Source organism: Sardina pilchardus, chromosome 7 (genome assembly GCF_963854185.1).
Source record: "Sardina pilchardus chromosome 7, fSarPil1.1, whole genome shotgun sequence".
Taxonomy (NCBI): Eukaryota; Metazoa; Chordata; class Actinopteri; order Clupeiformes; family Clupeidae; genus Sardina; species Sardina pilchardus.
In genome coordinates, this window is record NC_085000.1 from 16,657,728 (window position 1) to 16,673,622 (window position 15,895).

The following is a 15,895-nucleotide window of genomic DNA, read 5'->3' on the forward strand; positions in this document are numbered from 1 at the left end:
TAGGAATGAACCATGGTTAGCTGTTGCTCAGAAGGTTTTGGTTAGCACACAACTGTCCTCGCAAAAACTGATGTATGATGTCACAGTGTCAGTGAGTTCATTGAGGTCTGTTAGCTGCTGCAGCTTCAAAAACGCTCCAGCGTGTGTGCAGTCAAAGCAGGCTCCTTTAACTCCAGCTTTGACTCCCTTCTTCACTTCCTCACGCACAGTCCTTGCCACAGGTCTAGAAGTTTTTCATTTCTGCCTGTAGGTTGGGATGAGATGAGGCAGACAGTGGTCGGAGAGCCCTAGAGCTGGACAGGACACAGCACAATAGGCATCTTTTAAAACACTGCAGCAGTGGTCCAGTGTGTGTGTTTTTGTCCCTGGTGGGACGCTTGATACCTTGTCTGGATTTAGGGAGTTCCTGAGTGAAGGCTGGCGCTGTTAAGATCCCCTAGAATAATGGTGAGGGAGTCCGCGGCCATCTTTTGTCTGTGTCAATTATCTGGCTGGCCGGCTGTTGTAGCACATTAACAGCACACACTAGATGTGTGCATGGGAATTCATCACCTCCTGTGAGCTTGAGTCAGAGAGTGTGTGTGTGTACGTGTGTATGTGTGTATGTGTATGTGCGTGCGTGCGTGCATGTATACATCCTCTTTGTATGCTTCAGCTCTGCATGTGTGTATGTGCATAGGTGCATGCATACATCTCTCTCTCCCCCTCTCTCTATTTCCTCTATTTTGAACATGTGTGGTTCACTTTGCTACTAGATACTGAACTCCTATACATTTAAGAGTGTTGCATGCAATCTGTTTTAAGAACTATATGGGTTTTAAGAATTGGTCATGAAGTCATGTGAAACGGCCAGAACAAGAATGGTCAATGTACGTGAATGAGAGAGAGCGCTAATGAATGTCACATCTTTGTATTCGTTTTCTTCGTATTCTTGGAGCCGTAACACATGCTATGTGTATGCTCAAGCTCTGCACGTGTGTATGTGCGAAGGTGCATGCATACATCTCTCTCTCTCTCTCTCTCTCTCTCTGTCTCTTTCTCTCTCTATTTCTCTTTCTCTTTCTCTCTCACTCACACACATACTGTACTGTAGGCATACACACACTTTCACCATGTGTCATGGTGACATCCGCCAGCGTTTCCTGTAGAGGCACATACAGTGCTGTCAGCTCTGGCACCCTTCCCCATCTTTACTCTGGTGGCAGCCACACCCAGTGCACATGTCACGTGTCCCATCTCACCGTACACCACAGTACACCAGACCGCCAGATAAACAGATATCCAGACTCCTGCAGCGTCTACCTCATGAGTTGTGGCCGTTTTATTGCCAAAGAAACTTAAATTGGGTTCAAAGTTCACTTGAATTGGTTTAAACAAATATGCCAATCAGACAGCATGCATCCCATATGGGGTTGGTCTTAACCAAAGATCTTAACAAAAGTTTATCTTCACTATATGTGTCAACTCTGTTTACATGTGAAATACCACTCAATTAAACATTTTGACAACAGGACACTGTTGTGTTCACCAGCAGTGAAGAGCTGAGGAAGTAGTGTCCTGTGGTTGCGTTTAAAAAGGGCATTCTTCTCGTTCGCTGATGATGGAAGTCACACAAACGTTGGCACACATGGTGACTGTTGCCATGGTTAAGGCAGCTGATGGCCTGTAACTACCTTCTGTGCTATTGTGTCTGTTATGTTGGGACAAAGAGGTGTCCTTTTGTGCGCATGGGTGTGTGTGTGTGTGTGTGTGTGTGTGTGTGTGTTTGCATGGCTGGAAGGCAGTGTGAGGGAGTGTTCCGAAAGAAAGGACAAGGCAGACAATAGTCCTGCACAAGATAGTGAGGAGCTTGTCTTCTCAAGGAATGTGTTAGGAGAGTTTTGGTTTTCTAAAAAAAATTCAAGGTTTTGGATTTATTTTCAGGTGATCATTCTGAATATGTGGCCATGTCATGTGTGAAGCTTGAATATGACCTTATCTGAGTAGATGTTAAATGCCAAACCTCGCTGGGCAGTAGATGGAGCTTTCTGTATAGGGTGGCAATCTCAGTTCTCTTTTCCCTTGCGGTGCAGTCATGTGCATGTAGCAGGCTGGTGGCCCCCCTTCTGACCACTCCATCACCAAACAGGCTTTCTTTCTCCTCCATGGTCAGTCACTCTTGATGTCCACTATAGTGCTTTTGCTCAGACTCTCGAGGGCTGAGAATCAAAGGGGTGTAAGTGACATTTTGGTCTTGATGAGCTCTCCTAGCTGACAAAATTATAGAAGTCAAATATTTATAAATATATAGTTATTGAACAAAAACCAAAGGTCTTTAACTGTGAACATATAGAAGAAGTTAGATTTGTTTTGGCTCTCCTGTAAAGTTGGTGAAATGTCACTTACGCCCCTTTGGTTCTCAGCCCTCGATATTCAGGCTCTTATGTTACTTGCAGCTTCACACAAACATGTATGTATTCACATGGGAAAGACAGAAATGTAAATGGTAGGGAGGATGCTATGAGGATGTAATTCTTCTCTGACCTTGAGAATGGTTCTGATCACTTGCTGACAGTGCAGCTTTTTGGTGTGGGATTGACAACGGTATAGCGCGCAAAAGAAATCAAACAAAAGCGAGAGCGAGAAAGTATGAACACGGTTGAAAATGTTACGGTTCCTGAAGCAGGCATGGATGAAAATAAGTCAGTAATTGAATGGTGCAACATGTGATTCTCCTCTATGTGACTTTTATTATGTCACATTCCTCACATTGCTGCCAGCACAGCGCACTTGAGACGCTTGCTAGGCCCTGCTGCTTACTGCACTGATAGTGTGAGGATCGAGGAGCACATAACACGACTGCGAAAACCATTTCAAGATTCTTTATTTGAAAAGCGCACTTAATCCAGCGAATCAAGTCAACCACACACACATCTCAAAACCCTCGCCGGCCCCGAGCCTAAACCTGACCAATCGCACGCTCCTCTTCTCTACAGGGGCCTTGAAGGAGGCGGAGCCTGCTGGAGCTGCCGATCTCGACCTCACCGAGAGCAAAGGCAAGGAGCCGCGCTACTCCAGCGCCCAGTTCTTCTTTGAGTACCTGGTTGTGGTCAGCCTGAAGAAGACCAAAGAGGGAGCCTATGAGCCTCAGATCACATACCAGTTCCCTAAAGTGAGTTCACTGGCAGATCAGCAGCCCGTGCAAAAAGCTACTGTACCGTGTAGCCACAAAGATCAAACAAACAATGCTATTACAGTCATTTCCCTACTATTAGCCGCGGTTTATACATTGATTTTGCAAAATGTCTTCAGCTATGAGGTTAATACACGGGGACAGTTAATGTATTGATATGGTTTTGTTTCTTTTAACTTGCATAAAACACTGCCCTGCAGCTTATGCACAATACGGCTTATACACATGAAATGACTGTAGTAGCAAGGCTTTGGTGGTCAGTGTCGGTGTCATTAACAGTCTCTCTCTCTCTCTGTTTTGTGTTCACCAGAGAGATGGTTTGGTGCGTTTCCAGAAGGAGGAGCAGGAGAAGACCTTCAAGGCCATCACACTCTTCTGCTTTCCCGAGGGCATCAACTGGGAACCCCTCACGGAGTACTGCAGGTGCTGCCCAAACATGCGCGCGCGCACACACACACACACACACACACACACACACACACACACACACGCACACATTATTGCTTGTTCCCAAACCCCAGATGCACTTGTCCTAATACTGCTCTCCTCTCTCCTGATCAGTGAGACCTTCTCCTTTGTCTTGACTGAAGTCGATGGCAGCCGAAGGAATGGCTACTGCCGGAGGCTATTGGTGACTATCTGCTCCTCACGCCTCTAAATGCATTCTGTAACTACTGTTGTTTATAAGATTAAACCAATACTCCATCTCTCTCTCTTCTCCTCCCCTCCCTTGTCTCCCTATCCTATCCGTCTCTCTCTCTCTTTTTCCCTTTCTTTCTACTAGCCACATGGTAATGGGGCTCGTCCTCCAGAGGCCTACTGCATAATCAGTTCGGTGGCCTGCTTCGGCCTCTTCTCTAAGGTGAGCAGGATCAGAGCTCCACCACAGCCCTAAGCAAAGTCCAAGTGATCTGAGGAGAGTGATTAGGATTATTAGTGTGGTGTCTGTGGCTTTAAAAGGTGTGTGAAAATCGAGAAATCAAAGGTCAGAAGACGGGAAAAGAAAGAGAGGCCTGTACAGTCTGAAATGTGAGCAGAGCCAAAAAGATCGGCGTTTATGGCAATGATATGTCAGGACAAAATGTGTCGGACTGGTTGCGATGTCTTGGAAGTGTAGGCTGTGAGTTGAGAATTCTGTATGAATTGAAGTTCCACTGTCATTTCCACTGTAGAGTTGTTCAGATGTATCTCGCGTGTACCTAAATATGTGCAACCATACAAATGAGTTAGTCTTGCTAATTCAGACAATATATGATGTGTGGTTTGACTCAACACAACATTTACTGAGCGACCTAAAAATCAAACACTAAAGCATAGAAGGAAACAGAGAGCAGAAACAGAAATAGGTGTTTTGAAAACAGCCCAAAAAGCAGGTGACTTAATTTGACTAATTTACTTTACTCCTGGCTCTTCTCTTGTTCTCCCCTCCCCTTTTCTTCTCTCTCGATCTGTTTCTCTCATTTGGAAGATCTTTGATGAGGTGGAGAAGCGACGGCAGATCTCCAAGGCGATGGTGTACCCCTTCATGCAAAGCCTGCGGGAGGCACCGTTTCCTGCCCCTGGCAACACTGTCAACATCAAGAGCTTCATCCCTGATGCTGGCACAGAGGTGCTTCTCTCACTCACACACACACACACTCAAACTCACACTCACACTCACACTCTCACTCACTCACTCACTCACTCACTCACTCACTCACTCACTCACTCACACCCACACACACACACACACACACACACACACACTCACTCACTCACTCACTCACTCACTCACTCACTCACTCACTCACTCACTCACTCACTCACTCACTCACTCACTCACTCACTCACTCACTCACTCACTCACACAGTTTTGGTTTTGAGTTAGTCCGTCACTGACTGGTTGTGTGCATGTTTTTGTGTGCAGATCATCAGTCTGACACGACCGTTGGAGTCGTGGCTGGAGCACGTGGATTTCCGTACACTGTTCCGTTGCCTGAGCGATGAGGAAGTGGTGCAGGTGTTCGCTGCCACCGTGTTGGAGAGACGCATCATTTTTATTGCAGATGAGCTCAGGTACACACCCTGCCAACTTACACACACACACACACACACACACACACAGTCACACACACACACACAGTCACACACATTTCGACATCTGGTCTATGTGTACATACGCATATGCACAGAATCACAAGCTAAGGCTTGTTTGCCTGCTGCTGATGACTCACTTCTTAGTCTGTCAGTCAAGGTTACTAGCCATCAGCTTAGTTCCATACGCCACAAGACAGGGCTTACAAAACCTGTCACTGCCTCTGGAATGCATCAACGTATTCCAAATGGAATGATCCGAGGAACATTCCAGAACATGGACCCTGCGGCTCACCAGTGTATCTCTGCTCCATGTAACGAGCAACAGAATAATAAAACGAACGAAGAGCAAGAGGTCCTGCAGTTGGAATGAAATGGATTTCTCTGGTACTGTGGTGTGGTGTCCCTTAAGGAAAATAACTACAATAAATCAATACTTGGGTTTCCACAGAAGACTTAGTGGGGGGCAGTTTTATGTGGTCTCGGCCGTTTGCCATTACCGGCATTGTAAACGCGATTTTTGAGAACTTTGCCCGGACTGAAACAAGTACCTACCTCGGGGTCCTCAGTGCGGCACTGAAAAACTCTTGTAGTGTTGTGAGATGTAAACAAGGCATGAGTGAAAAGGTCATTCTTATAGTATAGTCCTCTGGTACTTCTATAGTATAGTATAGTATATTGAATTTCCCCTTGGGGATCAATAAAGTATCTATCTATCTATCTATGTCCCAAAATACTATAACATAATATATACTTTTTTTGTGAGGGTCTGACTCCTGTTCTGTGCTCCGTGTCCTTCTGGCCTTTGGTGTCCCCAGCACCCTATCTCAGGTCATTCATGCTGTGGCTGTACTACTGTCCCCGTTCACGTGGCAACACACCCTGATCCCCATCGTCCCCGAGATCCTCATTGATGTCGTCATGGCACCAACCCCATATCTGCTGGGTGTGCAGAAGCGATTGCTAGATTTTCTTGAGGACCAAACTGATGTAAGGCGCTCTCTTTCTCTCTCTCACACACACACATTTTGTGTCTGTTCATCTCCATTTGCCAATATACCTCAATCTACTCCTCCTCAAGTCTCCTGTCCATCATTAAGAGTCTTAATATGGGCTCTCACCCTTCTGGCTGTAAGCTGCAGAGCAGTAATGTGTATAGCTTCAACTCTTCAACTTCATGCGATCTGAAGAAGGCCGTAGGCCGTAACGTTACCGCTTTTATAATAAATAATCTACTTGTAACTCAGAGTGTGCGGCATCTCTCTCTCTCTCTCTCTCTCCATAAGTTTATAACAGTTGCCTGCACCTCGTTTTTGGTGTGCAGCTACAGGAAGACACCACGCTTTTTTCATTATTGTTGTTGCCATCTTTTTTTTCAGCTGCTGGTGGTTGACTTATCAGAGGACAGACAGGAAACATTCATCACAAAAGTGAGTGATAACAGTCACGCTTCCCGTGAGAAGATCTGTAATATGTTTGGTCGTGCGTGGTCATTCTGCCTCTGTCTTTATGCTAATGACTGAAGCTAGCTATACTGCAACTGTATCTACACATTGAAATAACATTGAGTTGGTGTGCTCAGTGAGTTAGGGTGGGTGGTGGAAATGTAGTGGGTAAGGAGCTGGACTAGCGTGCAGTAGCCTGAAAGTTGTCGGTTCAATTCCTGGCTTCCACTGTTGTGCCCTTGAGCAAGGCACTTAACCCTATGTTGCTCTGAAGATAATGTAATCCTTTGTATTATAGTTGACATACTGTATGTAAGTCACTTTGAACAAAGAAAGTGTCTGCTGAATGTAATGTAGAGTAATGTGTTGCTTTGTGTGATGTGTTTGTGTACAGATTGGAGATGAGAAGGCTATTCTTCCACACAAGCTTCAAGATGAAATTCTGCAGGCTCTAAAGACAAGACCAGAGAAAGCTAGTGAGTCACGATCAATCAAACTGTCTGGAGAGCTAACTGAAAACATAAGAACGTTTAGAGCATTTCAGAGCTACGCTCACACACACACACACTCTCTCTTCTTCAGCCCAGCCAATAGAACCGTTCTCTCATGTCTGTGCAAGAGATCTCTGAGGAAATGGCCATTGTTGCCAGAGTGTTTTTGTTTGGTAATATCTTTGCAAAATTGTTTAACTTTTGACAGCTGTATCTTGTAAGAGAGCTGTTTATGTTTTACTTGCAGCAGTTGGTCAGTAAGTGAAGGCATTTGAATGCCTCCTTTAAAATACTTCATTTTGCAGATCATTCCATTTATATAATTTATATCAAGTATGAATGGGCCTAATGTTAACTTTTTGGTTGATCTTAATGTGTGTTATACCACTTAATGTATAGTACATAAACTATTGATTTGATACTGCAAACCATGACTCAGCTGACAGCTGTGTTCTGATTGCAGCCGTGGAGGAGCTGAATAGGGTGGTGCCTGCAGCCTTCTTTCCCTTCTTCATCAAAACGGTCGGCCATTTCTCTAATCACATCGTGCGCAAACAAGGCGAGCCGGGGGTCTTTCAGCAGAGGAGCTTCTGCAAAGCACTGGAATCCAAGAGCACTCGCCATTTCGTCAAGAAGTTTGTCCAGTCACAGATGTTTGACCTCTTCATCCAGGAGGTGGAGCAGCAACCGGCTTCTCAGGAAGGTACAGTACAGTGCAGTGCACTACAGTACAGTGCAGTGCACTAGCCCCATTAATCCCCTGCTTCCACACTAGACGGTGCTCAGGAAGGTACAGTACAGTGCAGTGCACTAGCCCCATTAATCCCCTGCTTCCACACTACACGGTGCTCAGGAAGGTACAGTACAGTGCAGTGCACTAGCCCCATTAATCCCCTGCTTCCACACTACACGGTGCTCAGGAAGGTACAGTACATTGCAGTGCACTAGCCCCATTAATCCCCTGCTTCCACACTACACGGTGCTCAGGAAGGTACAGTACAGTGCAGTGCACTAGCCCCATTAATCCCCTGCTTCCACACTTCTCAGGAAGGTACAGTACAGTGCAGTGCACTAGCCCCATTAATCCCCTGCTTCCACACTAGACGGTGCTCAGGAAGGTACAGTACAGTGCAGTGCACTAGCCCCATTAATCCCCTGCTTCCACACTAGACGGTGCTCAGGAAGGTACAGTACAGTGCAGTGCACTAGCCCCATTAATCCCCTGCTTCCACACTACACGGTGCTCAGGAAGGTACAGTACATTGCAGTGCACTAGCCCCATTAATCCCCTGCTTCCACACTACACGGTGCTCAGGAAGGTACAGTACAGTGCAGTGCACTAGCCCCATTAATCCCCTGCTTCCACACTTCTCAGGAAGGTACAGTACAGTACAGTGCACTAGCCCCATTAATCCCCTGCTTCCACACTAGACGGTGCTCAGGAAGGTACAGTACAGTGCAGTGCACTAGCCCCATTAATCCCCTGCATCCACACTAGACGGTGCTCAGGAAGGTACAGTACAGTGCAGTGCACTAGCCCCATTAATCCCCTGCTTCCACACTACACGGTGGACCCCTGGGTACTGAGGTCTATACTGCACAAGGAAATGATCACGCATGAAAATATAACCCCAATCTGTGATTATTAGGGCCAAACAGACTGGAAGGAGTGCCCTTAAGCGGGAAAAGGTTTAAGGTCACTGGAGAAATGGGACAAAGTATAAGCTACAGGCAAAAATTGTCCGCGGGGTATGGTGGTGTGTACCACCATTTGTTAATGGTAAAAGATACAGAACCTCCACATTTGAAATTGGGTTGGTTTTCTTTAAAATCCTTATGGTTCCTGAGATGTAAGCAAAAACACAAATGTGGTTCAAATTTAGCACCCTCTGTGAACAGACCTAGGCAGTAACACTATCCTGAGTTTGGCTGCACCCAGGCTAGCAAAACACACTTTGCTGCGGAAAAATGATGTGGAAAAATCAGAACAAGCTTTACTGCTTGGACCCCACATGTGGGTCAAATTGAAAATGATTGACTTTGCACTTTTGGCTGTTTGTGTCTGTCTCAGTGTGAAACTGTTGGCTTACAGACCTGTCTCTTCCTCATTCAGGCTTTTTCCAGAAGAAGGTTGCTGAATATCATCAGAAGATGAAGAAGGAGAAGACAAAGAAACACTAAAAGAGACGGTGTTTATCTCTCTTGATACTGTGTAAAGAAATAAGAATGTGACATGGGAGGTTTTATCATTTCTAGGAATGTAAATTTAGGAGTAAACTTATTTGTAGGTTATTTAAATTGTTTTGTCGTATAGGATATAGGATGACTGAGACTGGATATGTTAGTGTGACTGAACTGAGGTCTTTCCTTGTGTGTGTTTTATAATGTGGATGTGCTACTGTCTTGCTCTGTACTGTTCTCTAATGTCTGGCTGGTCCTCATCATAGGCATGGTCTTGTGGACCGTAAATGTGTGTGTGGTCCTGGTGGTACCAGAAACTGAGCCATTATTGTCGCCACAGAGCATATTTTATTAATATTAATAATAATAATAGTATAGGAGGGGGTTTTAAATGGTACTGTTAATAATGTTTTTAATGTCAATTTTTGCAATAAAAAATGATCTAGTAAAAATGCTAACTGCTGTTCCTCTAACTTGGGTTAGTGTTTTGCTCTGCCATCTTGTGGCCACATGTGGTACAATAAAGACCATGAAAGAGATGCTCCATATCACTTGCATCCTTTGAGCATAGCTGTACAGCTTGGGTCTTCAACAAGAAGATATACATTTTAACACATATTTACATTTCTGGAGCAGTACCTCCTGTGCTACTCGTCTTTTGTGATTATGGCATTATATATATACATTTGTACAACAGGGTCCAAAGAGGCATTGTGGCCTCATAAATTAGCACTTAAAGGGACACTTCACCGATTAGCATTAAGCTTTGCATCTTTAGAAAACCAGTCATGTTTTTGAATGGTCGTGCATCATTCCCTCAGTTTGCCTTGAGATGGGAGAAATAAGGATTTCAATGTTGGACTTCCTGCTTTCAATGATGTAAAAATCATCATTTTACATCATTGAAAGCAGGAAGTCCTATTCATGGGTTTAATTGAAATCCGTATTTCTCCCATCTCAAGGCAAACTGAGGGAATGATGCATGACCATTCAAAAACATGACTGGTTTCCTAAAGATACAAGGCTTAATGCTAATCGGTGAAGTGTGCCTTTAAAGACTGAAATTGGAGGTGCTAACCGTTGCTATACCTCCTTTACCACAACCAAATATTTTTTAATAATAATATCTCATGTATATTATGTTATCCCTGAGTCATTCCACACAACTCATTTTCTCACCTTCTTCTCTTACTTTTCCTTGTTCCTCTCCCTCCCATCATCTGTCCTCTGCTGTACCACCGTGGTAATCATTAATATGGGATATCCTTATCTGCCTTAAAGGCACAGATAAGAGAGAGCGAGAGCCCAGACAGTGGGTTTTAGAGCTCTAGTGTTTTCTAGGAAGAACTGACGCATGTCAGCAACAATTCAAAGAAAACATTTATTTTGTAAGCAAAAAAAAGCAAAGTCTTGCTTTCTAAGGCCAGCATCACTGAGACTTGAGAACAAAGCCTTTCATCTCATCAAGATGTGTTCTCTGAGCGCTTCCTCGGGCAAGCTCGCTTACACGACAACAGAAGAGTAATAACAGCCGTGTAACCTTTTAGATCAAATGTAGAAAAGCTTCTAATACTGCTATCATTACAACAGAGCATAAATATATGGACTACATATTGTACATAGCATTTACTGAATGCTTTTGGGCTTAACCTGCAGTCAGTATGGCACATCCCTCCTGTGTGTTTGTGCCTTTGCCCGGTTTAAACCAGAAATCTCACAGTTCACCAGAGGTCTTTGAGATCCTCAGGGCGAATACATAACTACCGGTGAGGAGACCGCAATTTCCATAAAGTTCCTTCACCATGTGGTCATGATGACGTTCACAATGATGAAAGTCCTACCTACTGTGCCTGTGCACAATGTGATGCAGAGATCCAAGCGCACTGACCCAATCCAGGCTAAAAACCTGCTGTTTGTATTCCACACCAGCAGGGGGCGCTACTTATATACTAAATCTTAGATGCTGCCTGCCAGCAGAGGAGAGCGCTCTCCATGGTGAACGTGCACTCGCCCGTCGTAGTGTGCGTAGTTGTAGAGGTGGTTACACTGCAGGATGGCCTGGACTCGCAGACGAAGTTTCTGAAAGCACCAAACATTACATAAGATCATTTTCAAACATCTTCTCAACAAAATCATCAAAACCGGTTAGATATTGTCTAATCATTTCCTCCAAGCGCCCTGGGATAAAGAATGACATAGGGTGCCTCTCATTTGGTGTTTTATACACCCTCCCTTCCTCGATCCTCATCCTCACTGATCTTGATAGAGAATGATGGGGCGGCAACAAGGGGATAGTCTATCCAGTGTTATATAGATCAGTGGGAACGCCCCTCGAGGATCGAGCATTGAGGATCAAGGAGAGTGGTTGAGAGCCATCCATAGATGTAGCCTCAGTTCCCACCCAAACCCAGAGCCAGCTGGACCGTGGCTGCTCACGAGCCTCTCATGAGTCCCAATCTGATGAGGCTAATCTAATGACACATCCAGCCCAGCAGCAGGCACCAGGCACCAGGCAGCAGGCTGGTTGGGGGTTAGGCGTTGGGGCGTGGAGTAACATGGGCTGTGTCTGAAACATCAGTAGGCACGCTGGACAGTGCATTTTCCGGAAGTTACGTCAGAATAGACTGTCCGAAAGTCAATCGCTCTCACTAGTTGGGTACTTCGTTTGCCGTGATTTCCAAGCGTGCATCGATGCATCTTTTTTACCCTCAGGTATCCCATAATCCATTGCGCAGCGCAGGTCAAGCTCCACACGTCATGCAAATCGTCAACACCCCCCCCCCCCTCCCCGAGTCAGGTGACGCCAACTAGTTAGTGCTGTCCAAATGTAGGTAGGGACGCATACTGAGGAGCAAGCTAACTAAGACGCTACTGGAAAGAAGGTACTATCCAGCGTGCACGCTTCACTTCTGGACATAGCCCTGGGCTCCTCACCTGGAAGTCCCGTATGTAGGTGAGGAAGAAGAAGATGAAAGAGAATGCCAGGGACCACTCAGCGGCAGCACTCACCAGGTGAGGCACATATCCCTACAACAAACAAACAAACACACACATATCAGAGAAGAAAAGCAGGTCAACCAGGGAGCTCCAGCTCCATAATCAGTTATCACTAGTGCTGTTTTCACTTCTCTGTGTGTAATTCTGTACAGTACTTGGAACAGCAGCACAACTTTTAGAATGAGTCCACAACCAGCCCCTCATCTCTCATCTGGCCTGCCTGGGACAGCGTTCCCGTTACTCACCAACTCAGTGGGCGTCCAGCTGACTTTGGTAGTCACGTCCACATCGGGCTCTTCATCGTACATGATAATGGACGACACAAACACTGCAGGAAGTTCAGGTTTCAGTCACAACCTCATGGATGTTTGGGAAACAAATGCTCGTCTGTTCTGCCAGCATGGTCGCTGACATTTGATAATAAAGGGCTACTGAAAGGACAGCTTTATCCTTCAATCTTAGTGTGTCTTTGCATAACTGTGGTTAGTGCAGTGCCCATCTATGGCAACAGTCAATTTATATCCATTAAGTATTCTTTCAAACTAATCATCAACCTGATTTTGTAACATTTCCCTTTTCCAAAATATGGTTATGGTTATGGACAATTTTGTTAATAGCAACTTACTGTAAATCAGTTAAAAATAATACTTATAAAGTTGAAAAGCCTACTTTAAGCATATACTGTATTGACACCTTAAATATTTACCACATTCAGGGTTCTACTCATCCCAGTTTGAATACCAAATTTCCTCACATCACATTTGGATGTCCCCAAAAACTGGCACCTTCCTTAGCTGTTAATTGTTAGCTATACCAATAACACCAACAGAACTCTCTCAGAACTCTTTCCACCCCCCTCACAGTGTCATATCATGCCATCATCTGCAGTGGCTCCTTCTCCCCAAATGACGTTTGTTTGGCAGCATCACACACAGACACACAGCAGAGCCTACAGGCAGTCGATCTGTAGAAGGATACGGATGACGATGCTGCTCAGGGTCCACAAGCCCACTGCCGTACGCGACCACAGGACGCCCTTTCCGTTGAAACGGGGCTGCATGCGGTAGGACACGCCCGTCTGCACCAGGATGTACAGCGCCCCTGCCGCAAAGGTCATCCCCGCTCCAAACAGGTGCACGCCAATCAGGTCTGTTTTCTGTTAGACAGAAATGAAAGGAGAAGAATATATAACCCTCCGCCGCTCAAGGATCCAGCAGCAGGACCACATTAAAGACATCATGAAGCTCAAACAGAAGAGAGAGAGAAGGCAGTAGAATAGATAAAGGGATGTACCATGGGATGAAGGGGGGGGGGGTTGCCTGCTTTTACCTTTGAGGGTTGAGAAATTGGGGGTTGGAGGAGGGAGATTCCCTTACCTGAAAGTTGGCCACCACACACATCCCACAGCAGCTGAGGAAACCAAGGATGATACCTACACCATTGAGCAAGTGCAGGATATGTTCGCTCGGTGAGGTTAATGTCTGGACCTGCTTGTATCGCACATAGACTGTGGCTGCACCTGCAATGCACAACACAAGATTGACATGCTGGAAGCAGGGTGAGCTACCATAGGGGTTACTGATTGGCAATTTGGCAGTAAACATGTCAATAACCATAACACTCTGAAGACCACAGTTGTTCTTTGGATCAATTAGTTCACTTTATTTAAGTGAATGTATATAGAGGCACATATACAACTTTACCAGTAGGCTAGAGTTCAAAATCATAGATGGTTTTAGTACTATATATTGCTACATAGAGAGCATATGCATTTAATTTTGTAAAGTATATCTGTGTACTATTAGGATTAAGGTGTCTGTTAAATATGACATAAATGTAACACAAACTCCACTAAACAGGCCAATTCAGTGTTTCATAATTAACATTTTGAAAAAAATGCCAACCTGTGTTGTGTTTGCCTAGTGAATAACACTGTCCATTAGAGCATTTTCAAAAATGATCAATTTATCATTTAGGCCTATTACCATAACATCAGCACTCTGAAATCCAGCATTTGTTTAACTATGAGTTTACCTAGATGCTACAGTGATGGTCAAGTTTTGGCACCCATGCTAAAGTTGACTAAAAACAGGAATATAAAATCATCTTTTGGAAATTGATCTTAATTTTTTTTTTTTTTTCAGTTAGCCTATTAGCCTGTTTGATGCTCATTGAGCTCAATGCAAAGCAAACTAGCCAATAGGCTAACTCTTAAAAAAAAAAAAGAAAAAAACACCATGCCAATGTGTATGGTGAAGGGTATGTGATGATGTGGGACTATTTTAATTCCAAAGGCCAAGGTAACTTTATCAGGCTTAGAATCCTGGATCCATGAAATATACTGGCCTTTAAAAATAAAATCTGCCTGCCTCTATGGGAATTTAACAAAGGGGTGCCAATACTTATGACCCCTGTATTTTTAAGGAAGAACATTTATTTATTTATGATTCATTATTCATTCACAAAGAAAATTGGTGTCCTTCAAGGTTGGATATTTACTATTTTCTTGACTTAATGGCATTCCAATCAATTCCCAAAAGATGATTTCATATTCCTCTTTTTAGTCAACTCAAGCAACACTTTTGACCATCACTGAACCTGTATGTAGACACATTTCTTCACAGGTTACAATCAATTACTGTGAGCAATATTTTGTGAAGATGTTTCATGGCTACAGAAGACATGTGGACATCCCTGTCCTGCAGCCTGAGATAGTCACCCTTAGCTTACCTAAGAAGGAGGTGATGGAGAGCATGAACCCAAACACGCAGCGCTCTGGAACCTGTGTGCCTGTGTCACTGTGAGCAGAAAACAAAGCATGAACCCAAATAAATAAATAAAGAATAAAGCATGAACCCAAATAAATAAATAAATAAATAAAGAAAGAATAAAGCATGAACCCAAATAAATAAATAAATAGATAATAAAGCATGAACCCAAATAAATAAATAATAAAGCATGAACCCAAACACACAGGGCTCTGAAACCTGTGTGCCTGTGTCACTGTGAGCAGAAATAAAGGATTTCATGGCAAAAGGGGTTTAATCGCCACATGGATGCAGGCATCAGCCAGTCCAGATGAGCATTTTTAAAAATATAAACACGGGTCAACGTTTTGTTGCACATTTAAAACAACTATACAGCCTATAGCGATAACGATTACTTCGCCTGACTGGATCAAAACACAAAATGAGAACATGCTCACTAGAAATAGGAGGAACACGCAAACACAGGCTGGTTTATAACTAACTCTTCAGTTGTCTTCCATTTCACAGACACACGCATCTCCTATGTACAAGATGACTCTTCTAGGGCGTTTCATTACATCAACCTAAAAGGCTTCCTAAGACATACCGCAAACATAAACAGGTAAACAGACTCACCTGATGTAAGGCAGCACTGGGTCTGTGTGTCCAAGTAACACAGTGAGGGAGTAAGAGAGAACAAACGTGGTTGTAGACCAGATGACCAGGGTTGCAGGGAGCCAGCAAAGCCCCTGCTGAAACCACCACATCACACACACACTTACTTCATGC

General features: G+C 44.3%; 2 protein-coding genes across 3 annotated transcripts in view; one reads left to right on the top strand and one right to left on the bottom strand.

Moving 5' to 3' along the window:
• The window catches only part of LOC134087442 (DENN domain-containing protein 2D-like), a 22,077-nt gene extending 12,192 nt beyond the window's left edge, over positions 1 to 9,885 (top strand). The window contains exons 6-16 of one of the 2 annotated variants that reach the window (XM_062540938.1): positions 2,976 to 3,151; positions 3,483 to 3,595; positions 3,734 to 3,803; positions 3,957 to 4,034; positions 4,641 to 4,781; positions 5,079 to 5,227; positions 6,064 to 6,235; positions 6,625 to 6,675; positions 7,085 to 7,166; positions 7,645 to 7,884; positions 9,295 to 9,885. In XM_062540938.1, the coding sequence (XP_062396922.1) occupies positions 2,976 to 3,151; positions 3,483 to 3,595; positions 3,734 to 3,803; positions 3,957 to 4,034; positions 4,641 to 4,781; positions 5,079 to 5,227; positions 6,064 to 6,235; positions 6,625 to 6,675; positions 7,085 to 7,166; positions 7,645 to 7,884; positions 9,295 to 9,362 (1,340 nt within the window). In that variant the 3' untranslated portion in view covers positions 9,363 to 9,885. The remainder of the gene's footprint in view (positions 1 to 2,975; positions 3,152 to 3,482; positions 3,596 to 3,733; positions 3,804 to 3,956; positions 4,035 to 4,640; positions 4,782 to 5,078; positions 5,228 to 6,063; positions 6,236 to 6,624; positions 6,676 to 7,084; positions 7,167 to 7,644; positions 7,885 to 9,294) is intronic. The other variant, XM_062540939.1, reaches the window with a different exon arrangement.
• Positions 9,886 to 10,790: 905 nt separating this feature from the next.
• Positions 10,791 to 15,873, bottom strand: LOC134088276 (DNA damage-regulated autophagy modulator protein 2). The gene is made up of 7 exons (XM_062542200.1): positions 15,743 to 15,873; positions 15,090 to 15,157; positions 13,736 to 13,878; positions 13,338 to 13,515; positions 12,605 to 12,687; positions 12,297 to 12,389; positions 10,791 to 11,441 (listed from the first exon to the last, which is right to left on the bottom strand). The coding sequence occupies exons 1-7, from the start codon at positions 15,871 to 15,873 to the stop codon at positions 11,319 to 11,321; spliced, it is 819 nt and encodes a 272-aa protein (XP_062398184.1). The 3' UTR covers positions 10,791 to 11,318.
• Positions 15,874 to 15,895: the final 22 nt, after the last annotated feature.